The 22065-nt window shown below is 43.7% G+C and overlaps 1 protein-coding gene across 2 annotated transcripts in view; it reads right to left on the bottom strand.

The window, feature by feature from the left end:
* The window catches only part of LOC146589708 (uncharacterized), a 42295-nt gene extending 20849 nt beyond the window's left edge, over positions 1-21446 (bottom strand). Inside the window, exons 1-4 of one of the 2 annotated variants that reach the window (XM_085315895.1) lie at positions 20883-21446; positions 3161-3236; positions 1326-1816; positions 652-720 (exon numbers count right to left, since the gene is read on the bottom strand). In XM_085315895.1, coding sequence (XP_085172021.1) covers positions 661-720; positions 1326-1816; positions 3161-3236; positions 20883-20987 — 732 coding nt within the window. In that variant the 5' untranslated portion in view covers positions 20988-21446 and the 3' untranslated portion in view covers positions 652-660. Of the gene's footprint in view, positions 1-651; positions 721-1325; positions 1817-3160; positions 3237-20882 lie in introns of those variants that run through there. The other variant, XM_085315896.1, reaches the window with a different exon arrangement.
* Positions 21447-22065: the final 619 nt, after the last annotated feature.

Genomic DNA, 22065 nt, shown 5'->3' with positions numbered 1-22065 from the left:
AACACGAACACAGCACAGCCTCTTCAGCTTTTTCCTTTTCTCATTACAGTACGAGACTAATTTTAAAAGTCTGTCAGTATCACTGGAATATTTGGGTGATGTGAAATGCAGGACTGGGCCTTTTGAATGTTCTATGAGCAGAAACTTGGCAAGAAGGGAAAGGAGGGGGGTGAGGAAAACTGTACTGAAACCACAAGACTCTACATTATGCATTCATAGGATATATGCTGCCAACAGGATTGAGAACAGGGAGCTATGTAATGGGGAAATGGAGCAGGCTTGCTTTTATAGATCTTGGAAAATACATAGTCCTTTTTTTTAGTGGGACTCTCTCACAGGCTTAAAGGGATGTTAATGAGGTTAAATTTGGTACATCCAACCAAACAGGACCAGGCAAATTCTTCCATGAGAGGAAATCAGAACTGAAAATAACCATTTTCAACTTATTGCAATTTACCAGATTCAGCAGATGTCTTCAAACACTCCTCCAAATAGACACTATATTATTTATCTTTCATCTTGTACTGGTAAAGAGCTGAGATATTAACTCTGTAACAACACCTTCTGAAAAAGAGGTGCTGGACAGGCACTGCACAGGCCAGCTCACCTCATCAGTACCAGGCAGGTCACTGCTCTATTCCTTACCACATTTCACAGCCTTCAAGCATTTCCCAAACTCCAAGTGTTTACACAGCTCGATTCAAACTTCCCCCAGAAGTCCTGCAAAATCAGGAATAACTGCATCTAGAGCAAACTGTAAACAATTTTTATTTGTAACCTCGTAAAAATGTAACACACACAGTTTTGCACTGCTGTAAAATCCCTAGGAGGAAAAAGGAGACCCAGTCCCAGGAAGGCCAAGAAACATGAAGTGGTATCTATCATCAGCACATCTAGGTCTACTTTCATCTCTCAGATATTTCTTTATACAGCCCTGAGCAACTATTTCTTCGGGAGCGAATGTTATGAGTCAGCTCATGGCACCAGGGGTAACTTCACTGCAGTGAACTCCAGGGATTTTGTTCCTGTGCCATGCAATAAACTGGCCAGTACAGATGCTTCCTTCTTAACGTGCAGAACAGCCCAACTCTGGCAAGAAACGCTCAATTAGTAGAGCTTTATTTTTTCGGAAGAGTCCTCCCTAAACTTAGGCCTAATTTATCTGAGACAGACAGCAGAAGTACTGATTATGGCTCTGAAGATGTGACCACGTGAAGAAGCAGCCTTATGAATTGTCTGAATCCTGCCTCAATAACTTTTTCCTCTTTGCTCACAACACTTGCTCATGAGTGATGTTGCTTTCCTTGTATGAAGTTCCACCTTACCTGCTGCATTTTTTCCAGGTCCAGGCTGGGCCTGCTGACCTTATCCCCATATCCTTGTCGATGTCTCTTACAAGGCATGACTTGCTCAAAGCCTGCCCCGACGCTCGTGAAGATTATAGGTCTGGAGGCTGGGTTCCGCACCAGGGGCTGGAGTCTCTTAGGAGGGGAGGCACTGAAGAGCACAGGGCTTGGGCTAGCGTGTAGGCCATCAGCCTGTTCTGCTACAGGTCGGAAGGACATGGTGCACAAGTTCTTCACTTCTTCATCACTGGAGGATGTGTTGTTGTTGTCACTGCAGCAGGCAAGCCTGCTGACCTGAGACCACTTTCGTTTCTCAGCAGCGAATTCTCGGTTGATACGCTCCAGCTCCTCTTCTGAGCTATGGCGATCCAGGCTGGCGTGGAAAAGGGCCCGAACTTTGCAGCATTGATTCTCCTGATTCTGAAGCTGGTTGGTGGCCAGAGGGGTCAAGGTACAATTCCGTCTTCTCTCTAGCAGGAAGAAGAGAAATAGCAGATCTGCATTCATGCCCTATCAAACTAGGGCTGCTCTCCTGACTTGTTTTCTTTACTTCCCAAGTAAATTTCTGAACTATTTTCCTCCTTTTCTTCCCCAGAAGAAACACTTTTCTCCTAAATTCTCCCCTTTGGAAATTCCCAGATCTTAGTTTGGGCTAGTCTGCTAGATACCACCTTGCATATTGTCACCTGGAAGCCTAGTTGTATGGCAAGAATATGAATCTGCTGCCCACCTCATTCCCTGAATCTGCAGAAGACATTATCTTACAAAATGTGCTATCAATCACTTGCTTCTATCCAGAAATATTACTTTCTAGTGACCATCTCTCAAGGAACATGGGGTTAAGTAAGTTACAGTAATGTAAGAAGCTTATCTATGGCTCAAATAGCAAATACTTGTGATTTTGGAGGTAAAGATCCTCAATTACAAAGTCTGTCAGATAAAGAGCCTGCCTTCAGTCACAATTTGTGCACCTTTTTAACTGTTCTGCTGATTTTTTTCTAGGTTAAATGTCTGGAGCAGGGATTAGAATTCTCGCAGAACATGTCTCGGAGGTCAAGAATTTAACTTCTCCCATCCTTGCATAAGGATCTGCCTAAATCTGGCCAGATTAGAGCCCCAGATAAAACACAGGGCATGCACAAAGGGCAGAGACTTAGCAGAGATCAACAGGCACATCTACTGCAGATTTCATTGACAGTGAACATGCTTCAGCATGGGACCAAATAGAATCTTCCCTTTCACTGCAGCTCTAAGCCACTAAATGCCAGGTTAAAAAAAAAAAAAAAAAAAAAAAAAAAAACACACATGGCAAAGCGCCTGTCCCTCTTCTGTCAAAGATCCCCAAGTAGGTCCAAGGATAGAGCTGCCCAATACCAGTGTATTGGAGGAGGAGGAGGGAGGGAGGGAGCTAATCTGATGAATGAGTCCATGGATGGGGAAGGAAGGCAAGGTCAAACCTGGAAATGGCAAGGAAGATGAAACCTGGAACAAGATGATGTAAATGCACAAGCATAGAATAGGAGCTGGAGTGCTAGTCCCTGCTCTGCTGCTGACCTGGCTGGAAACCTTTGCTAGGTCTGCAGCTTCTTAACCTGTGGTTAATGACCTCTACCTTTTTCAAGCAAAGGGTGATTACAGCATCTGATAACACCAGCTTCTCCCTGTGAGATCCCAAAGACTTCAAGATGACTGACTTAATGAACCTGGTTGTGATATAGCTGGGACTGGGAAGGAGGCATTTCTGTGAGCAGAGGTAAAAAGCAAAATGCACTCCCTCTGCAGCATCCCAGGACCCTCCTATCTTGTCCCTTTACCTCTGTCAATCTGGGCAAGTTCCTGGTTCTCTCCCTCAGAGTCGTCGCTGTCCTCATCACTTGGGGGGTAGGAGATCTAGATGACAAGTAGAAAGAAAAGGCTTTGTTGTGAACACTGAATATTGCCCCTGCTGCTGCCACCAAAGCCACTTCCCCACCCATATCCTGCAGGCGTCCACCCCAACTAACCACACACACCCTGTCATAGCACCTCCCTGAACACACATCCTCATCTCCCAGCCTCAAATTCTCAGTCTACCCTGTTACTTGCAAGCAACACAAAACACAATTTACCACTATTTCCACCTCATCACACCGCCAGCTCTTTCCCAAGCACAAATGAACATACCCTGCCGTTAGTGTCCCAGGCACACAGGTTGTAACCATCATGGTCTACCACATCCACCTCACATGGACAACTAAATCTCCAAAGTTTGCCTCTGAAGCAAAGATACATCCTGTCAACAGTACTATCATCTTGTAAGATACCCACAAATGGATGTGATGTTACTTTAGCCATCTTATGTGTGTGCCCACACATCCCCTTGATGTGAAAATCACATATCAAGGACCACACACAAGCCACCAAAGAACAGATGCATCTTTACCACCTTGCTTTTGTGAAATACAGCTATGAAGAATGTAGGAAAAAAAAAAAAAAAAAAAAACACACACACACAGAAGCACAATTTCACAGAAATGTAAACAACAACAGTATGTTCTCCTTGTCAGCACTGACTCCTGCAATATCCCTGAATACTCTTAGATGATCCAAGAAACTGTAAGCTTCTGGAACCATAAGTTTCAGAGAACTTATTTGTGCTATAGGAATTTTCAGAACATTTGCTTCTGGACTTGCCAATGAACCTGACCAAACCACTCACCTTATACCCAAATACCCTCTCCAACATTTAACAAACTTGGTACCTTCTTCTTGAGATGGGTTGAGAGTTCTGAAGTTAAGTTTTTCAGGTAAGAGAGATCCAATTCCTGCTGAGTTCTCTGTGTAGAAGAAAATCTACCTGTCACTAAAGTGACTTTTGTTATTCTGCATAAAACATACCTGAAAGTTACTAGTTACTGTATCAGATCAAATCTCTGAGCTATGCTGCTTAGTATGTGTCTCTGGCAGTGGTCAAAAACCAAATGAGTCAAAGGAAAATGTATTACTTCAGAAGAAACCCTTACAAGAGGCAATTCTGGAATAATACAATCACTGCAAGATGAGCTTTTTACACCTTACACCTTTTTATTGAAGGTAACAGATATTCCCATCATTCACAGCTTTGAGTCTGGTAAGTTACTTGCCCACAACAGTATCCGATAGCAACAAGTTTCAAAAGGCTACATGCCGTGTTTCCATTTTGAAAGTGTTTGATATGCTGTCCCTAACTTTTATAGAAAGTGAGGCAGCATGTAACCATTACACTGATACAAACTCATTTTGCCTCCTCCAGGGTTCCTAAGGAAATGTCTTTGGAGTGTTTTGGCCTCACTGGCACCTGAAAGAGCAACTACGCTTAACTGGGTGCCTACAAAGAGAAGACATGTACTGTGAATGCAGAGAAATAACAGGAATAGCAGAGAAATCCTGGCTGACATGGAGTGTGACAGCTGTTAAGTCAATTCACCTATTTTGGTGCTATCCTCCTTTTTTTTTTTTTTTTAATGCAAAAGTCTGTTGCCACCTTTTTCCTCCTCCCCTTTTAGAGCTAGCTTTTGCCCTTCTATATTTACATTGTCCAGTAAGAAGCCAGAAAATATTTTCTTATCTTCTTGGTCTCTTAAACTGATTTTCCAGCTCTCAAATCATGAATGGAGAAAGTAGCACAGATTTATCCTTATTTCTAACATTCCTGAAGTAAACAGAGAAATATTTTTCCACAGTTAACTACAATTTTATTGTACGTATTCACACACATACATTATTTAATAAAGGCAGCTGGTAGTGCTGAGGACTATTACCAACTTAATTCGCTTCTAGTTGTCCCCAGAGCAGGTATAATACCTTGCTTATGTCATGGTAGTTTAYAGAGGTGCCACCTGAGCCTGAGGTGCCATTATGCTTGATGCTGTACAAAGAGACAGAGGCCTTGTCTTCAACATAAAAGCTAAGGCTCCAGTTCTAACCTGGGAGGTACTGACCTTAGTTTGTGGCTCATTTGCACATAAAAACACTTCCCTTGGATGTGTCAGGATTTTCAATGAAGTTTAATGGTTCTGACAGTACTACAAGGGAAACTCATCAGCTCCACTGTTTGCACTGTGTACATGTCAATACAGTGCATGATATTGCTTCCAAAAATGAAGCAGCAACATCTAGCACATGTAGGTCAAAGAGCTATCGCACAATATCCCTGGCTTCAGATGATTAAAATCAAGAGCTGGATTTGAGTCAATGATTGACATTTTGAAGGTCTTTATGTCTACTGGTCCTGGGTTTCCAATATATGCAATTCTCTCCATACAAGCACAACATAGCCAGCCCTAAGTCTCACCATGGACAAATCATGCAGGCAGTCCAAGAACAATTCACTCTGAGTTGCCTTGAATGTTTCTCTAGAGGTTCAGACCATCTCTTTCAAACAAGAGGAAACTGAGTCTGTGGCTTTGATCCCACTGTATATCTCAAAAAAAAATTAAATGAATAGGACAATACAAAAGGCTTTAGAAAAAATGGTGCTCCCACAGTCATGCTTATCATCTTCCTTAGGCTAGCCTTGGGGGGAGGGAGACGGGGAGAAAACACTCACTCTTCCGACCAACCGAGATTTTCATGAGTAACACATTATTGTTTTCAGAAACAAGGCAACTAGAGACACCTATTCAGCCATTCTTCCTAACTCTCATCATTTCTGAGAAGATTATCTCACCCATAGCACATTTCGTCTGACATTCAGGCTTTTTTTCTACCTATCTCAATTTCATCTCATTAGTCCCACTGGGTTTATTATATCCTTGCTATAGCCTACCCATAAGAAATAGCCATATTTAAAACATACACCACAGGCTAACTACAAAAAAAGCCTTAAAAAAAATCAATTGTGCAGTTTACTCATGTATGAAATTAGAACAGACTCAAAAGTTATACTGCCTCTGATATTCCATAACATACACTGTCTTTCATAAGTCCTCTCATTTCTGATTTTGTGGAGTGTTTAGTCTGTGGGTTATATACATGCACATACAATACCCTCTTGACTGGTGGTCTTGTCTTTCAAATGAACACCATGAATTCCTCTGATTTGTCACTTAGCAAAATCTATTTTAGTATTGTTAAATCCTCTTTTTATTAGTATTAGTAAATTCTTTAAAAAAAATGTATCTATCTTGGTTTTGGAAATTGAATTATTCCAAACTCCATCAGCTCCCATGTACCAGACCCTAGCTCCTGTGTTCCAAGCCTAATGGAACACCAGCTTTCATAGCAGACTGGATATTAACCTCTTAGAGTTCAAATTTAATACACGAAACTCCTTACCATACCACACAAAGTTTAGTGGAAGACTGAGAAGGGGACTAGACATTTTTCTGGGGATAAGAAAAATTTCCAGACACTAAAAAGGATACAGGGAACCAAAAGACAATCCTCTGACTAGTTAGAGATAGATACTCTTCCTTGACTACTCCTAGCCTTTAACAGTAACACTTCCTCTCCTCTAAAGCATGCCACTCAATGAAGCAGTATTGTGTTGTGGAAGCATGCGTGTGTAAGCATCTGTATGCATCACTGCAATAAGCATTGATCTGGATGTGCAAAATTTGGGGTTGCAGGGGGGAAATATGTTTCTATGCCACTCAGGAAGAGAGAAAAGGAACCATGAAGTTCCTTCTCCTGTGCTGACTCTAGAGGCTGCTCCTACTGTTTGCAGGATACCTCATGATACAGTTATTGAAGATACTTAAACACATCTGTCACACAAGCTGTTATGTGATAGAAAAAGTAGAGGGAGAAGTTCTTTGATAAACTAGAACTTCACTCACTCACTTGTTCCCCTTAAGATGGAAAAATCCTCTTCTACCATTGAAGTTTTTTTCTACACAAGTTGAAGCAGCAGGGTTCCCTCTTTCCTTGCTCCTCTCCTTCCCAACCCACATCAAGAATGCATGTAGGCTACAGGATATTATTTCCAACCTATGTTTGGGAGCAGTCTACCTCCAGGGAGGAGGCTTCCCTGGGGGAAAGCCAATGCTGCCTCCCCTACTGGATGTAGGGCTCTTTACTACACAGGCTCACTCTGTTGAGCCTAGGACTCCAGGCCATCCCTGCCACTAAGTGATGCTCCATCCGTGTGTTCTGGAACAAGATTTTGCTGATTCAGTGTCACTCACTGGTTCCTGGCAAAGAACTGGAAAGAGATGAAGAGCTCACCAATGACTGCTTAAATCTCTGCTATGAGGAGCTAATTTCCATTTCCTCAGATTTCAAACTGGAGAAATGAAACCTGTACTCACCTGAGACATCTCTTTTGCCTGCTGCATTGCTTACAGAAGAGCTGCTAGAGACACAGGCAACTATAGCACAGAGCTCTGCTGCTGGATTTTCCCCTTTCCAATTGCTTGGCTTTAGTGAAAACACTTCAGTAAATTCCCCACTTTTTTTTTTTTTAATACAGGTAAACAATTGCTGCAGTTGCCATGGGACACTGCTTCATCTTAAATGAAAGAGGTACCATGCATTCAGTAAAAGCACTGAAGAAACTCTGAATTAGAGACAGTGGGAACGCAGGCGAGACTGATACACTGAAAGGCAGTTTTGTCCTATGGAACAACACAAGGAAGAGTGAAGAAGAGAGTCAAACAGACCTTCCAATGAACATCTAATCTTCCTTCTCTCCCAAGCTCTCCCTTAATTTTTATTTTGAGAGACATTCAGCATTACGGGCATCATTTACTCTAGTGAAATAGGCTGTAACACATGTTCTCTCCTCTAGTAAAGCAGCAGAGTTAGAGACTAGAGGAAACATTCAGTTTAGCCTTCAGGCATCCAGAAGTGACATCTGAATGCCCAGACTAGATTGATATTTTAAAGCTGGAGTTCCTCAGCAGTTAGACTTCCAGTTAGAACAGTCTCAGTTTACAAATACTTCTTAAAATCCTTCAATTATTATCTTTTATTTTCATAACAGCTCTGCCTCCAAATGTCTTGAACCTCTAGCAATTTGCAAAAAAAATGGGGAAAACCTAGGGTTCATAACCCTCAAACATTAAGCCAGACAGGTGCTTTATCAAGCTGGACAAACTGGTGATGTGTTGATGGGACATGACACTCCTTGTCACCCTTCTTTACCAGGCTTGTCCCGTGCCAAAGACATTGCTTTTTAATAGGAAAGGTGAAAGTTCAGTCAGCCATGTTATCTTCTGCATAGGCCTAGAGTCTAATTTAACCTTCAGCCATTTCACATATCTAAAGGGGGAAGATGGTCACTCCAGGTATCCCAGACCCCAATGTTTAAACAATACTGATGTCCTTTTTTGCAAATGCTTACCCTGCAAACACTCAGTAACACAGTGATTAGCACCTTTCATGGTGCAAGTGGTGGAAGTTCCTAACCATAGAGTGTGAAAACTGAGCTTACATTCAGTGGGACAGAAGGAATCTTGACTTCCAGAAACATAGTCAGGCTACCTAGACCTTGAGGGAGGTAAATGCTAGGCTTACAGAGAACAATAAGGATGTGTGTGTACACACACAAACACACACGTCTGTTTATTGCTTTAAGTCTTTTCCTTCACCTTCCTGTATTCCCATGGACAAAATTAAAATATGTTTTGAAGACACTGTTTGCATTGTGAGTTTGTTTATCTGATGTCTAGGGCTCCTGGAAAGAAGTCACAATTGTGGCCAAACCTGACTGGAAGTAAAAAAGAGACAGTGCACTGCCCTGGGGTAGTCATTTGCAAGCAGAGTGAATCAGAGAACTCCACATAGAGTCAACTTCCCAAGTACAGTGGCAGGGTTCAGCACTGGGAAGGGGCCCAAGAAGACTGGTCAAAATATTGTTCATGCCAAAACCACAAAGCACAGCTGGACTCTCTACAACTCCCACCTCCCCCACACCAGTTCTCTTGCAGCAGTCAGAATCCATATCAAACATCAATTTTTAGGTTTCTCCCTGTCCTTCCCAGGGCTAAACTGGTATTATTCTGCATGGGAAAACTAAGGATAAAAGCACTAGGAGCTTTGCGGAAAGTGCAACAAGTCCTAATGCCTTACTGTGGTTCCAGAGAAGCACAGTATCTATCAATAATGAGCCCGTGGCACAATCATGTACACTCTGTAAGTCACCAGAAATGGCAGAGATCTAATGGTCTCAGACCACGGGGAATGGAAGTCAGCTGGTGCCTACAACCGAGCTACACTGCTTTACAACAGTTAGGGATCTGGTCTTACACACCTGTATCAGATGAATCACAGCAACAGCTTCTTCCATTGATTCCTATCCACCATGGGTCTGTTCTCAGAAGCTCTGAGTAAGTATTTTTAGAATAGGCTAGCCAAGATCCCTCTATTAAATCTTACTCAAGATAAACTCAAGCCAGTACAAGAACCAAAACCTCTTTGTATAAGTATTACTGCAGTTGTGTTTAGGGCCAGGGTTCAGCACCTCATGACGACTGAAATTAGAAATGGTAGTAAATTACCACAGCCCTCGGTCAGCAGATGGATGCGGCCTAGTAACAAAAGTGAAAATACGGCCTTCCATCCTCTAAGTTCTTTCTTGCCCTCCTAGACCACTACCACGCTCTACTGAATAATACTACTTCTGCTGTACATAGGCAAGGTTCCAAGGATGCTACAGTTCCATACTGTGATATACACCATCCTTTCTAGTAGAAAGGACTTTTGCATGTCTCAGAGCTATCTGTATCATTAGCTGACAGGGCAGGTTAAGGTTTACAACACTAATTATGGTGACAGAGACCACATACTCCAACTCCACTTCTACCTGCAAGTGAAGCTTCCAGATGCATCTCTTCCCAAGAAGTCTCTGACAAGTTTCCTGCTCTCTTCCTGCCATTCAGTTTCTGTTCAGTAAAAATGCCCAGTTAGTCTGGCCTCAGCCAGCAGTCACCTGCATGTAGCAGGACCCACACATTAGGTTTCTCTCCACCTCTGTGACTTCACTCATGGCTTTGTGGATGTGATGAAGAGATATACAGCTTATCCATACCCAAATTTCAAGGACTCTCTTGGAAGACTACTATCCACTTGTTATATTTCTCAATCTATAAGCCTGAAGACAGCATTTTACATATATAATTCAGAAGAGAATTAGCAAAAAAAAAAAAACAGCAGTAAAGTATCAGAAACACATGGCAGAAGAAAGAAGCAACTTACAATGCAGTTATGCTGAGAAGAGACCCTGCTGCAAAGGAGGTCAGCGCCTCTGACAGTTTACAGCAGGGAGCCCTAGCATTCCCCTGGCTCACACCCTGCAGGAACGGTGTCACACAGTAGTGTTAATGCTACACAGCACAGCCATCCAGAAGGACAAGGAGGAGCTTGAAAGATTAAAAACTGTAGCTCTACGTTCATTCCTGGGCCTCATCCACCTACAGTAAGCTACAGTGACTTGGTTCCCTCTGTAATTTCCAGCCCACATGCAGCTGAACTTCAGCCCTGATTGCTGTCAGATTACAACACACTATTTATCACAGGCAGACAACATAAGGGGAAGCCAGTACAAGGGACATCCAGAAGTGGAAGGATGATATATCCCTACATATGATATATATAGATAGATATATACATACATACATATCTATCTATATAAAAAATATATATATGATGTATGGATATATATGCTATATCCCTATAGCATAGCCAATCTTATCTGTCACACAGGTGTAGAGAAGGGAGGATGAGAGAGGGCTACTCAGATCAATCATTTCTGCTTAGTCCACAAGAATGTGTCTCCCCACCCTTCCCAGCTTGCACTCCATTCCCACTAGCTTAACTCAGTTATTAAGTTGTTGCACTGAGAAGAGGTCCCTTTGCACAAGACAGTTTACAGTGACTACCCATCATTCCATGGGCCCCTCAGCCTGGCAAGCACAGCCTAACAGGAGCTGGAACAAACAATAAACCTGGTAACAGTTTTTCCATTCCCTCCTCAGAAGGCCCAGAGAGGTCAACTGCCATCACTGTGAGACACCTCATTAGCTGAGGAGAAGCTGCCTGTGCTGGAGATCTCATTCAACACTTGCTTCTGCTTAGCCATAGTGAACTACATTAGCCAGATTTGCAAACACAAGGAACAATGTCCTACAGTAAGGCTAGAAAATGCATTTCAAGGCCCAGAACACAAATGTTTCAGGCTTCTTCCCCTAAAAAATCCCAGGTTAACCCTTCTGAGGGCAAGCAGAGCTCTACATCTCTATGGATCTACATCAGATTTGATGTTTCACCATGGAGCAAGTCAGTAACATAGAATCATCCTTCAAGATCAGACCTTTGATCCATCTGGTCAGGTATCTTTAAAGTAAGAGTATTATGCAAAAACCTGCCATGGCTCACAGTGTGCCAGATCCTTTCCTGCTAGGCATCAAGTGATTTGCATTGGTTCTCACTCGGGAGAATCTAGCCAAAGAGGTGGTCCTCTCATCCCACACACAGAGGAATGGTTTAGAGATAAGCAGCATAAAGAAAGAATTTTAATGTTTACTCTCTCCACCAACGTAAGTCAGACGGCACCAAATTAAATTAATAAGAGACAGGTTCAAAACAAGCAAAAGGTGATCCTTCCACAACATGCAGTTAAGGCGTGGAACTCATTGCCATAGGATTCTGTGACTGCAAAGACCTACAGAGATTCTGGGGGAGAGATGGACAGGTGCAAGAAAAAGGAGCCCCCTGGATTACTAATTCTGAGACAGAATTGCTGTCTCTAAGTTCATGAGACCAAAGTATGTTTGCTCTGTTCTTAGAGTCTTCCCCATGCACCACTGTGAGAAAGCAGATTCTAGGTTTAATGGAGAATCATTACTCTTAAAGGTCATTCATATAAATAGGCCATATAGGGAATGCATATTTATATGCAATGTTACAGTACAAGCAGATAACCAAAACAAAACTTGATGATGTTCTTGCAGATCAGGCTCACCTCACTCAATACGGAAAACTACTGACATGATAGCCAAGTGCCATACAATAAACTGACAACCCCATATACCATATCAGGTGAAAGAGAGAGGAATTTGCATTGGACAGCAGCCCAATGCAAAATACCTCTGAGGAGTTTCCTCAAGAAAGACTTGTTCTATCAAAGTTCTGTCAAAGAAAGAAGTTTTTTTTAAAAAAATGAAAAAAAAAATAAATATACGGAAGCTACTGTTTTCTAAGCTTCTAAATGATGTCACTTACATGTTCCAAACCAAATACTGCTGTTCTCTCCTATTAACCAACCTTTGGCCGTAGAACTTATTTTTCTCTAGGAGTTGGTTATTCACAAGAAATAAAAATAAAACACCACCAGCTCCACTCTTGCTCACTCACCACCCCTCCCCCCCCAGCAGTCTGGCTGCAGACAACTGTCTGGAGCAAACACTTGGCTTTATGGGTAATAATTGGGTGACAGGACATGAAAGCATTATTTGATATTTTCCCAGCTTACACCCAGACAGACTCTCAGCAAGCTAGTGTATTTAGCTGCTTGTTTGGCACCTTTCCTTAAGATAGGAAATTTCCCTTCAACCAAAGGAAATTTTCTTCTCTTGTCTTATGCCCATAAAGAGCATTGAGATTGTGGCCTCTTATGCCAAGAGGAATATCAGTCAAAAAACAAAATCCCTAAAAGAACAACAACAACAAAAACCTAAAAATGCCCGCATCAGAGAAGCAGTATGACCCCATTACGAAGGAGTAAAATGAGACATCTGAATAAAATGAAGGGGAGCGGATAAGACCTTTACACCATCACCAACTTGAAGTCTTTGATCTCCTTGAAACCAGTGGCTCAAAAATCAGGTTTGTAGCCAACTCAACTCAAATAACCAGTGACTCAAGGCCAATAAACATAGCTTGTTCCCTAGATATGTCAGAAACCAAAATCTGTCTATTCTCATTGTGGACATTTCTGAGTATTGGAGTACATGGGAGTACTTTATCCAGACATTTTCTGCCCTTTCATAGGTCTAAATTCAGATAAAGACCATCTGCCTTGCAAACAGGAAACAAACCTCAAGGCAACACAACTCTGAAATGGGAGACATGACCAACAGACAACCGCCTTAGAGTACCTAAGTTCAGGCAGACTTTTCCAATTCTGAACTCCTATGCCTTCTCATACGGGCTGACACTGGAGCAAAGGTTACAAGACGATCTCAGCCAAGGCTGCAAAGGTCTTTTCTTAGACAGGTGTGTGCTTGGTATAATGACCAACCAGCGCAGTCAACACAGCCCTGTACAATGGCACCCAATTCGAGGAAGACAAGCCACAGCCCCATAGTCTGCCAAGACTGCCAGGTACCTCCTGAGGTTTCACCACATCCCCTCACTGAGGACACCTGCTTGGAAGGTCTCACACCAGCATGGCAAAGGCATTGATCTCCCTTCCCAGCACCTGGCAAACTGAAGGGGCTCTGCAGCAGTGACCAACATCTGCAACAAGTCTGAACAGTGGGCTGTTTAAGAGAAGTGCTTGTTTAAGAGAAGCTGGAGGAGAAGTGGACTGGAAATAGAAACTGGCCCATATCAATTGTCTGAAAATTTGCTAGTCACTCACAGAGCTTTCTCTGTGCTTTTAGCCCTGCTCCCTCAGATGATGTTCTGCCATGCTAATCCTAGAGCAACTAGGAAAATCCACAACACTGTACAAGCAGTTATGCAGCAACTTTGCTGTAAATCTTTCAGGCAAGATACTTTCCCATGCCCAGGTTCACCAGGAAGCTTCCACGTGTATCCACAGTATTTCATCCTCTATGATGCTATCAGGGCTCAGATAGAAAGGTTACCATACGATTTCTTCACAGATGTGGTCACATAGGCAAAGGGTACTTTGCTGTAACAGTCTCATTCTGCTGGGGCTCAAAGAGACAACAGTAGAAGTCTAACTGGGCCAACATCTGGCATGCCAGCAGTAATTACAGAAAAGGAAGAGACACTCTCCATATACTGTCTGCTTCCCCTGCCTCAGTTAGTACCTGGGGAGATGCCCTAAGCTCAGAATGTCTCTTTTACAACAAGGGAACAAGTTTGCATGGACCAAGGTAACACAGAGAAAAGACAGTGTCCAAAGAGACCCACTCATGGTACAGAGGAGGCTATAACAGAGTTGGGAAGTGAGAAAAACATAGTGAGAGAAGGGAGAAATACCCAGTGGCACCCTAAGCTATCCGCTCTCAAGGAGTGACTAAGCAAATCCAGAAGAAACTGGTCTTCAAACTGTGCTTCACATGAAGTGTGTCCCCTGGATGGGCATGGAAATAGGCCTGTGTAGGTCACATAAGGCCACGTGGTCCATCAACTTTTAGGTCTGAGTGACAGAAGAGAGAGGCTGCGTAACAGCACAGCCCATGCCACATAAAGAATGCCTTCTATGCAAATAAAGGTCACAGCTAATTGGCTTTCCTCTAAATCCCTTCCTGGGTGTTTACGCTGCGTGGATGTGGGTGGTGCTGCTACCTACTGAGAAACAGTTTAGCTGGTTGACTCTGCTGGTCAGTGGTGGTAAGAGAAGGTCACACAGACTGTGACCATGGCCACACACAACAGCTACTGCAGGAAAAAATAGCTCTGAGAGCACACATACCTGTGATACTGGTTGCTAGGCAGACTTGGGTCACCTGGCAACACAAATCTCAGTGAACAGGAAAACAGGCTCCAGACAAATGTGTGGGGGTAGGAGGGGTTGATACTGTCTACACTGTGTATGTGTGTGTGTGTGTGGGGGGGGGGTATATTTCCCACTGAGAAAGCAAAATAGACCCTTGGTTCCCATTTGGGGACACCTCAACACTTCTGTGCCCCAAGGAGTACTCCAAGACAGCCAGGGAAGTTAGCTGGACTGGCAAGCTACAGCAGAGTGGTGGTGCCCTGCCCACTCCATAGAGGTGTCCTAAGGGCATGTGAGCCTTGGGAGGGGGGAAGAATGAAAAAATAAAGAAAAAAGAAAAACACATCAGTAAACCACAGCTTTGTAAGAGCCATCATTAATACAAATGATGGCCTGAATCTTTTTTTTAATTCAAATATAAGCCATTTTTCTGCTCAGGTAAACTTTTAGCATCTTGAATAGAAATTCAGGAGCCATAAGATAGTGCATGACAACAGAAAATTAAGTAGAACTTCACTGTCCTGCAAAGCAAGGTGGGCTAATCTGTTCCCACATAAGTATAAAAATTAAATGAATAGGATTATATTTTCAGAATTCAATTTTTCATTTAAATAACATCAAGAATCAGGAAATACAAGGAAAAATAATGAGATTTTTGACATACACATATGGACTTTTTTAAAAACTGTTCCATATTTTCATATTAGTCATAGATTAGGTTAGCTGACAGGATGTCTCATTAAACTACCCCAAAGTCAATGAAATCCCCATTTTGCCATACTTGCAATATTTGCTATTTGTCTAAAGTTGTATACTCTGGAATCAAGTCATTATGGGAGATCATCAGTGTTGGGTGATTGCATAGAAAAGATGACAAACCCTGAAGATTCAAATTTAGAAGTCAAGTAGAAAGAATTGCGAACTTCTCATTTTATAAGGCCTAGGGGAGAGGTCTCAACAGCTTATACCTTCCAACTGTCTGGGTTTAGCAGCATCACTCTCTGCCTCAGCTAAGTCTATCAACGCCACCTATCATGGCTTTTTTTTTTTTTTTTTTTAACCAATTAATATAATTTTAGTCCAAATTATCACAAGCCTAACCTGAGGAATATCAGTAGGTGATTTGAAAGCCAAAACTATACTTGCATGCTTACATTCATGCAAGTGCTTGTCCCCTCCGAGTGAGATGTACCAAAAGAGTAATGTTACCACTAGTCAGCAGAAGAAGAGTTTAAATTTAAAATCAAGTCTTGGAGAAATTAATCTGTTTGCTGGGTATGTTGAAAGCCCATGAAGAAGAGAACACCTTCACACACTATAGGAGACAGATTAAGCTAGATTTTTACTGGACGAAGCTTTCTTCAGTCAATCTGGAGACCAGTGGTTGGCCAAGAACATGACAAGCAGTCAACCCAAAGGAACAGAGGAAACTAATCTGCCCTCATTCACAAAAATCATGAGCCCCTATACAGAGCTCTGAGAATGAACCGTTCTGTGTCAGTAATAAAGATACTAATTCTCTCTTTTCTTAGCTGAGAAGGCAAAGTTTAAGGAACACACCCCTGCCTCTGCAAAGTAACCAGCTACCACCAGGACAGTGACTCAGAAGTCACTGCCTGCCAGCCCAAGGTTCACTACGCATAGATGACCAAACCCTCTTTGCACAGGACTGGGATGATTCCCAGTCACTTGTCAAGGCTGGGTGGTCAGAACAGAATCTCACAGCTGACTCTACATGCAGGTGCCAGTAGAAAAATAACTGGCATGATTTGCTGGTCCCTATTGTTGGGTATGAGCCATATGTAACCTGTGAAGATACATTAAGGGAGCTGGCAAAGTGGCTTCATTAGAATCCAGCCTGTACTTCCTTTTTAAGCAAGCATAAGGCTAGAATTAAGCAGCAGAAAAATGCAGTTCTCCATTACCAAAACAGACTGAACATAAGACATTACATTGATTGACATTAAAGAAATGACAAAACATGTCCTATGTACCTCTGCCCAGACCAAAAAGGAATACTCCGCATACATAAGTAATTCAACAATTCCTGTGGCTTAAAGCATCAATTACATTGCCTCCAACAATGTTTGTCAACAACGAAGCTGGAAGGAATTGCCACCCTCAAAGTATCTAGTTTTCTTAAGCTACATATTCCAGACAGTTAATTTTTATACACCATAATCCAACTGTTTCATTCTGATAACACCCAGGGCCACTAATCAAGGGCTTAGTTTGACTGGTAATGCACAGACTTGTTCCAACCAGATGCTCCCTGCCCCAAGGAGCTTGCTTGCAAGCAAAGCTTACAAAATAGACACCTACACTCTGTCCACTACACAAGGCCCAAGAGCTGAGAAAGGATTTGGAGAAGATGCATCTGTGTGAGAAACCCCTGCCTCTTAAGCTGTGGAGATGAACAAGCCATTTCATTTGCACAAAGCACACTCTGACTCTGGTTGAAGAGTACTTCTGAGGGCTCAGAATCTATACTGATCTCAAACTCGCATGCACCTCCAGGACATATATTTAAAAAGCTGCCTTGAACAATTTGACTTGCATTTCAGGAGAGGCTCTCAGTGCTAACCAATCCAAAACTATGGGGGAGGAGAGAAGAAAGAAAGAAAAGAAAAGGAAAAAAAAAAAAAAAAGAAGTGTAGTAACTAATGCTAGAGGCCCAGATGAAAATTCAGCCCTTGAGTTACAGGCCTCTTCTGCTTCCCTTATTTAAAGTATTTCACTGCAGAGTGCACTACTTTTTCTTACTCTTTTGTCCTGTCCCACAAAGTCTGCTCTGGAACAGACTCAACTGCCCAGCTGTTATCAAAGATGAACCCTAACCTGCAAATTTAGATCTGCTTTTGCCTCTTGGTTTCCAACAGTCAGCCAAAAATCAGAGTTATGAATCTGGACTAATCTCCAGCAAATAACACTAGATCATTGACGCAGGAAGTTGAACAACGGGCTGAAGCATAACGCTTCAGCTCACAATCCCTTCTTGGATTTATCTGCAGCAGCTGAAGGCCTCAAAACCTACAGACTGCAGCAGCCAACATATTGCCATTGATCCACCCCTGCAACAGAGGTAGTAACATCCAGCTAGATCAGCAGGACCAGTCCTCCCAGGCTAAAACAAATTTGAACCCTGGCAGCCATCCTTACCAGGAAGCAAAAGTGCTAACAGTACATGCTGCTCCAACAGTGGGTAAAATATCAGGAGTGAACACATCAGTCAGTCAGTCCTTCCCTTCCTGCTATAGTAACATCTGGGGAAAGGGCAGTAAAGGGACAGTTACTTCTTCAGCAACACTAGCATGAACCAGCAGACCTCTGAGTCAAAGCCCTCAGAGCAGAGTTAGTGGTCTGCTGCCTAAAGATCAACATTAATAAAAAGAACAGAACTAAACAACAACAACAAAAAACATTACCTCAGCACCCAAAGCATGTGTAACTCCTCGATTCATTTACATGAGGCCACGGTAGCCTCTTAGCTTTACTAAGTGGGGGAAGACTGGAAAGACCCACCACAGTCACATTAGACCAATTCAGGACAGACTGTACCAAAAAAAAAAAAAAAAAAAAAAAAAAAAAAAAAAAAAAAAANAAAAAAAGATCTTCACAGTGGGCAGAAATTTCATCTTAAAAACATTCCTGAAGCTTGGATGCCAATCCAAGGTCAGTCAAATTTCCCAAGCCTATATTAAAAAAAAATAAAAAATAAATAAATAAATAAAAGAGTTGAAAATTTACCCAAGGACAGTCTCCTGGGACTTTGCCTGATTGCAGTACTATTTGGAGCTAGAAATACAACAGCATCTTGTTTCCCCTTGAATTTAGGAACTAAGAAAGGTCATAAAGTACAAAAGCAAGTGAGTAATGAAAGAAAAAAGCAGCTAAGCATCCTGTTTTTTAAAGTTCAGAAAGCTCTTGCTTTGGGCTGTGAATGGAGATCCATCCTTGTTCTTTCAAAATTAGTCCCTCATTCTCCACTGAGATTAGTGCAGACCTGATTTTATTGCCCACACCTAGCTAATTTTTCCTCTAAGCTCAATGCTAGCAAGACTAGACCTATTAAATAATGTATGCCAGAATACCTACACACCTGCATGGGTCACAGACAGTGAGGAAGCTGAACACACCAAAGTCCAGTTTGCAGCTAGCTGTTCCACAAGCATCTGAAGGCAGTGGAGAAGAATCATACTTGCAACTATGACCTATTCCACTGTCCGTGTCCAGTCCTGCCATAGGGAGCTCCCACCCTTCTCACTCTTAATATCTGTCCCATGTCCACACCTGCAAAGATTCTGGCCCAAAACCTAAGGCACAGCACTGCACATTCTATTAAGCAATTAGTGCACTGGCACAAGGCTGGAGCAAGCCAAGGCAGCCGCCCATGGTCCCCAACAGCCTACAAAACACATGCAAATCCAGAGTTTGAAAGTCTGGCTTTCTGCCCATACACATGTATGCCAATCTTTGTACCACTGCCCATGGCAGGCTGTAACTTCTGATGGTCTATATATCAGAATTTCAAGAATCACTGCAAACTTAAGTCAGTCTTCTCTGCTAAAGCTGCAAAAACGCATCCCACCTGTTTGCAACACAAAACCTTGGCACTAATATAAACAAAATGGCTACAAATATTCACTCCTACGGTTTTTCTTGTGTGCCCCCAAAGCGGCCTGAAGGCTGCATATAGTCCCCTGAAATTTCTTTATGAGAACTCTCATGGTTTCGCAACCTGAGGTTCCAGGAGAAAAATAGTAAATATAGAGGAGGTGATCACAGCCTCAGGGCCTAAAGATATAATATCCAGAAGAAATCCCCCACTGCTTCTGCAAAGAGATATTCTGTACTGAATTCGTCCACCACAACCTAAAGCAATGTCCTTACTTTACTTCCAAAAAAATCTAATCCTCTCTCCCCTAAAAACCACAGCCTGCAATCCTTGCAGAAAGAAGTGCACAGACACAAAAAACTTTGAGGAAGTATCAGTACCGTTTCTAACAAAGTTGCCATCAGCCTGGCCAGAGTGACTGTGCAGAAGTAGAGACGCACTGCAATTTGCCTGTGTAACACATACAAAAGACTCCACTGGAGTCAAGTATGTGGATCCCCAGCCCCCATTCCAAGCAATGAGGGCTGCTATTTTTCCCATATCCCATCTTTGATTTGGGGCCAGACACTGCACTTCCAGTGGCACCGATGCCAGTCCAGAGTAACTTCACTAATTTGAGATGATACCTCCAGATTCACAACACTTTCCCCAGATCAGAATCTGGTATTTTTTTTACCTAGCTCATCATGACTCCATTTTTATCCCATCGCATACAGTTCAGAAATTCCTCCTCATACTTGGCAGGAAAGGCTTAGATATTCCTTACCCTGAATTTGTGATCTTAGCATTCCTTTCAAAAACTATACAAGGACTCGGGGAAAGTTAGAAAAGGCATGGGTCAATGTAGTGAGCCAGACTGCAAACTTCAGCTGAAATCCTGGCCTTCAGAACCAAGAGAGAGAGAAATGTAAATAACAAACTGAAAGGCATTTAAGGCAAACTGTGTACAGTTCCTAGCACAGTGCAGTTCTAGCCTGCTGAGGTCTTTAGGAACTATAGATTACACACACAGACACTGATAACTAGATATACAGACACACACCTATGTAGCTAAATGTAAACCTCATTAAAATAAATATTCCTAGGCTAAAAAATTCAGAAGCATATGCCTTTATTTATCCCTCTGTGTTACCTACTGAATCGTGCAGGTAACTGAACGCAAAGGAGCAAGACTTCAGTAACTGGAATATAGTCTAGGCCATTTCCTACTAAACACACTGGATGAGAGGAAACTGGCCCAGCATAATAAATACTGAAACTTAATAGCTTTTATTATCCCTATTACCTGAAGGGTGCAAAAAACAAACAAGACAAAACTGGGTGTTCTTACCTTTAGCTGGAAAGGCTGAATTTCATTCAAACTCTGGTTCCTGAGCTTTTTGGTGAGGATCTTCAGCATGGTATAAATCCGAAGAGCCAAGAAAGGGTTAAGCATACACACACGCACACATCTACATCTGCCGAGCCGCTGCTGCTGCGCTTGGAGGAGCTTGCATTCAGCACCCCCAGGTACACAGGGGGGCAAAGCTCCGGACAGCCCGGGTCCAGCTCTGCCCTCTCTCTCTTTCCTCCCCCACTGCACTCTGTCTCACAGCCCTCAGCGCAGGGGGAGCAGCAGGGGCGGAGAATCTTTTTTTAAATGCCTAAAAAAATAAATATAAAACTTCTCTTGCTTTTTTTTTCCCCCTCCCCCTCCGTTATGCTTCGGGAATGAACGGAGGTAACAGCCGGCAAGGTGCTCCGCGGGGACACTTGGCGCAGGGTGTTCGCCAAGAGACGGCAGAGCTCTTCAGCCGAGGCCCCGGGCTCTGCTCACGGCAGCGGTGCGGCGCGCCCCTGGCCCCCGCGGCCGCCGGAGCCCGCTGCCGTTGCGGGCATCCCGCGCCGGGCCGCTGCCGCCCTCTGCCCGCAACGGGAAACTTGCAACAAACAGCGCGGCCGCCGCGGCGCCCATTGGCCGGCCGGGGCGGGCCGTGCCAGGCCCGGGGGCAGGGCCTCCGCTTAAAGGGGCCGCGCCGCCGCCCCCCGCGCCCCGGCCCGGCGCGGCGCGGGGCTGCCGTCCCCGCGCGGCAGGAACCCGCGCTTGCTTCAGCCGTCCGGGCTGGGAGGTGGCATGGCCCAGGGGCTCTGCGCTCGCCTTGCCCCTGCTCTTCTCTCCAGGGCCGCGGGCCGCGGCAGGGGCCGAGCCGGGAGGCCCTAGGGCAACCCCAGGCGCTAGGGTCCCGGGAAAGCTGGGAGGCCCTGCTGCTCCCTGGCTCTCCGCAGGCACACGAGGGGGGTCTGGGTTTCACGCTGGGAGTGGTGGCTCCATCCTGGAGGGACAGCGAGACGAGAGGGGTGGTGCGAGGCCAGCCCCACGCGCGCTCCTCGCAGAGCCAGGTTACGAGGGTGGTGTGAGGGTTGGCAGTGTGGTGTGCAGCACCACACCGGTGGGGCATGGGCTTGAACAGGCCTGCTGTGGTATGGCTGGGAGTCCTTCCTGGTGACACTTCCTGGGCCGCTGACCTGAATGG

This window comes from Rhea americana, unplaced genomic scaffold, assembly GCF_003343005.1.
Source record: "Rhea americana isolate MKP2758 unplaced genomic scaffold, rheAme1 scaffold_44, whole genome shotgun sequence".
Taxonomy (NCBI): domain Eukaryota; kingdom Metazoa; phylum Chordata; class Aves; order Rheiformes; family Rheidae; genus Rhea; species Rhea americana.
The sequence above is the reverse complement of the archived record's forward strand: the minus strand, read 5'-3'. Positions and strand labels throughout refer to the sequence as shown.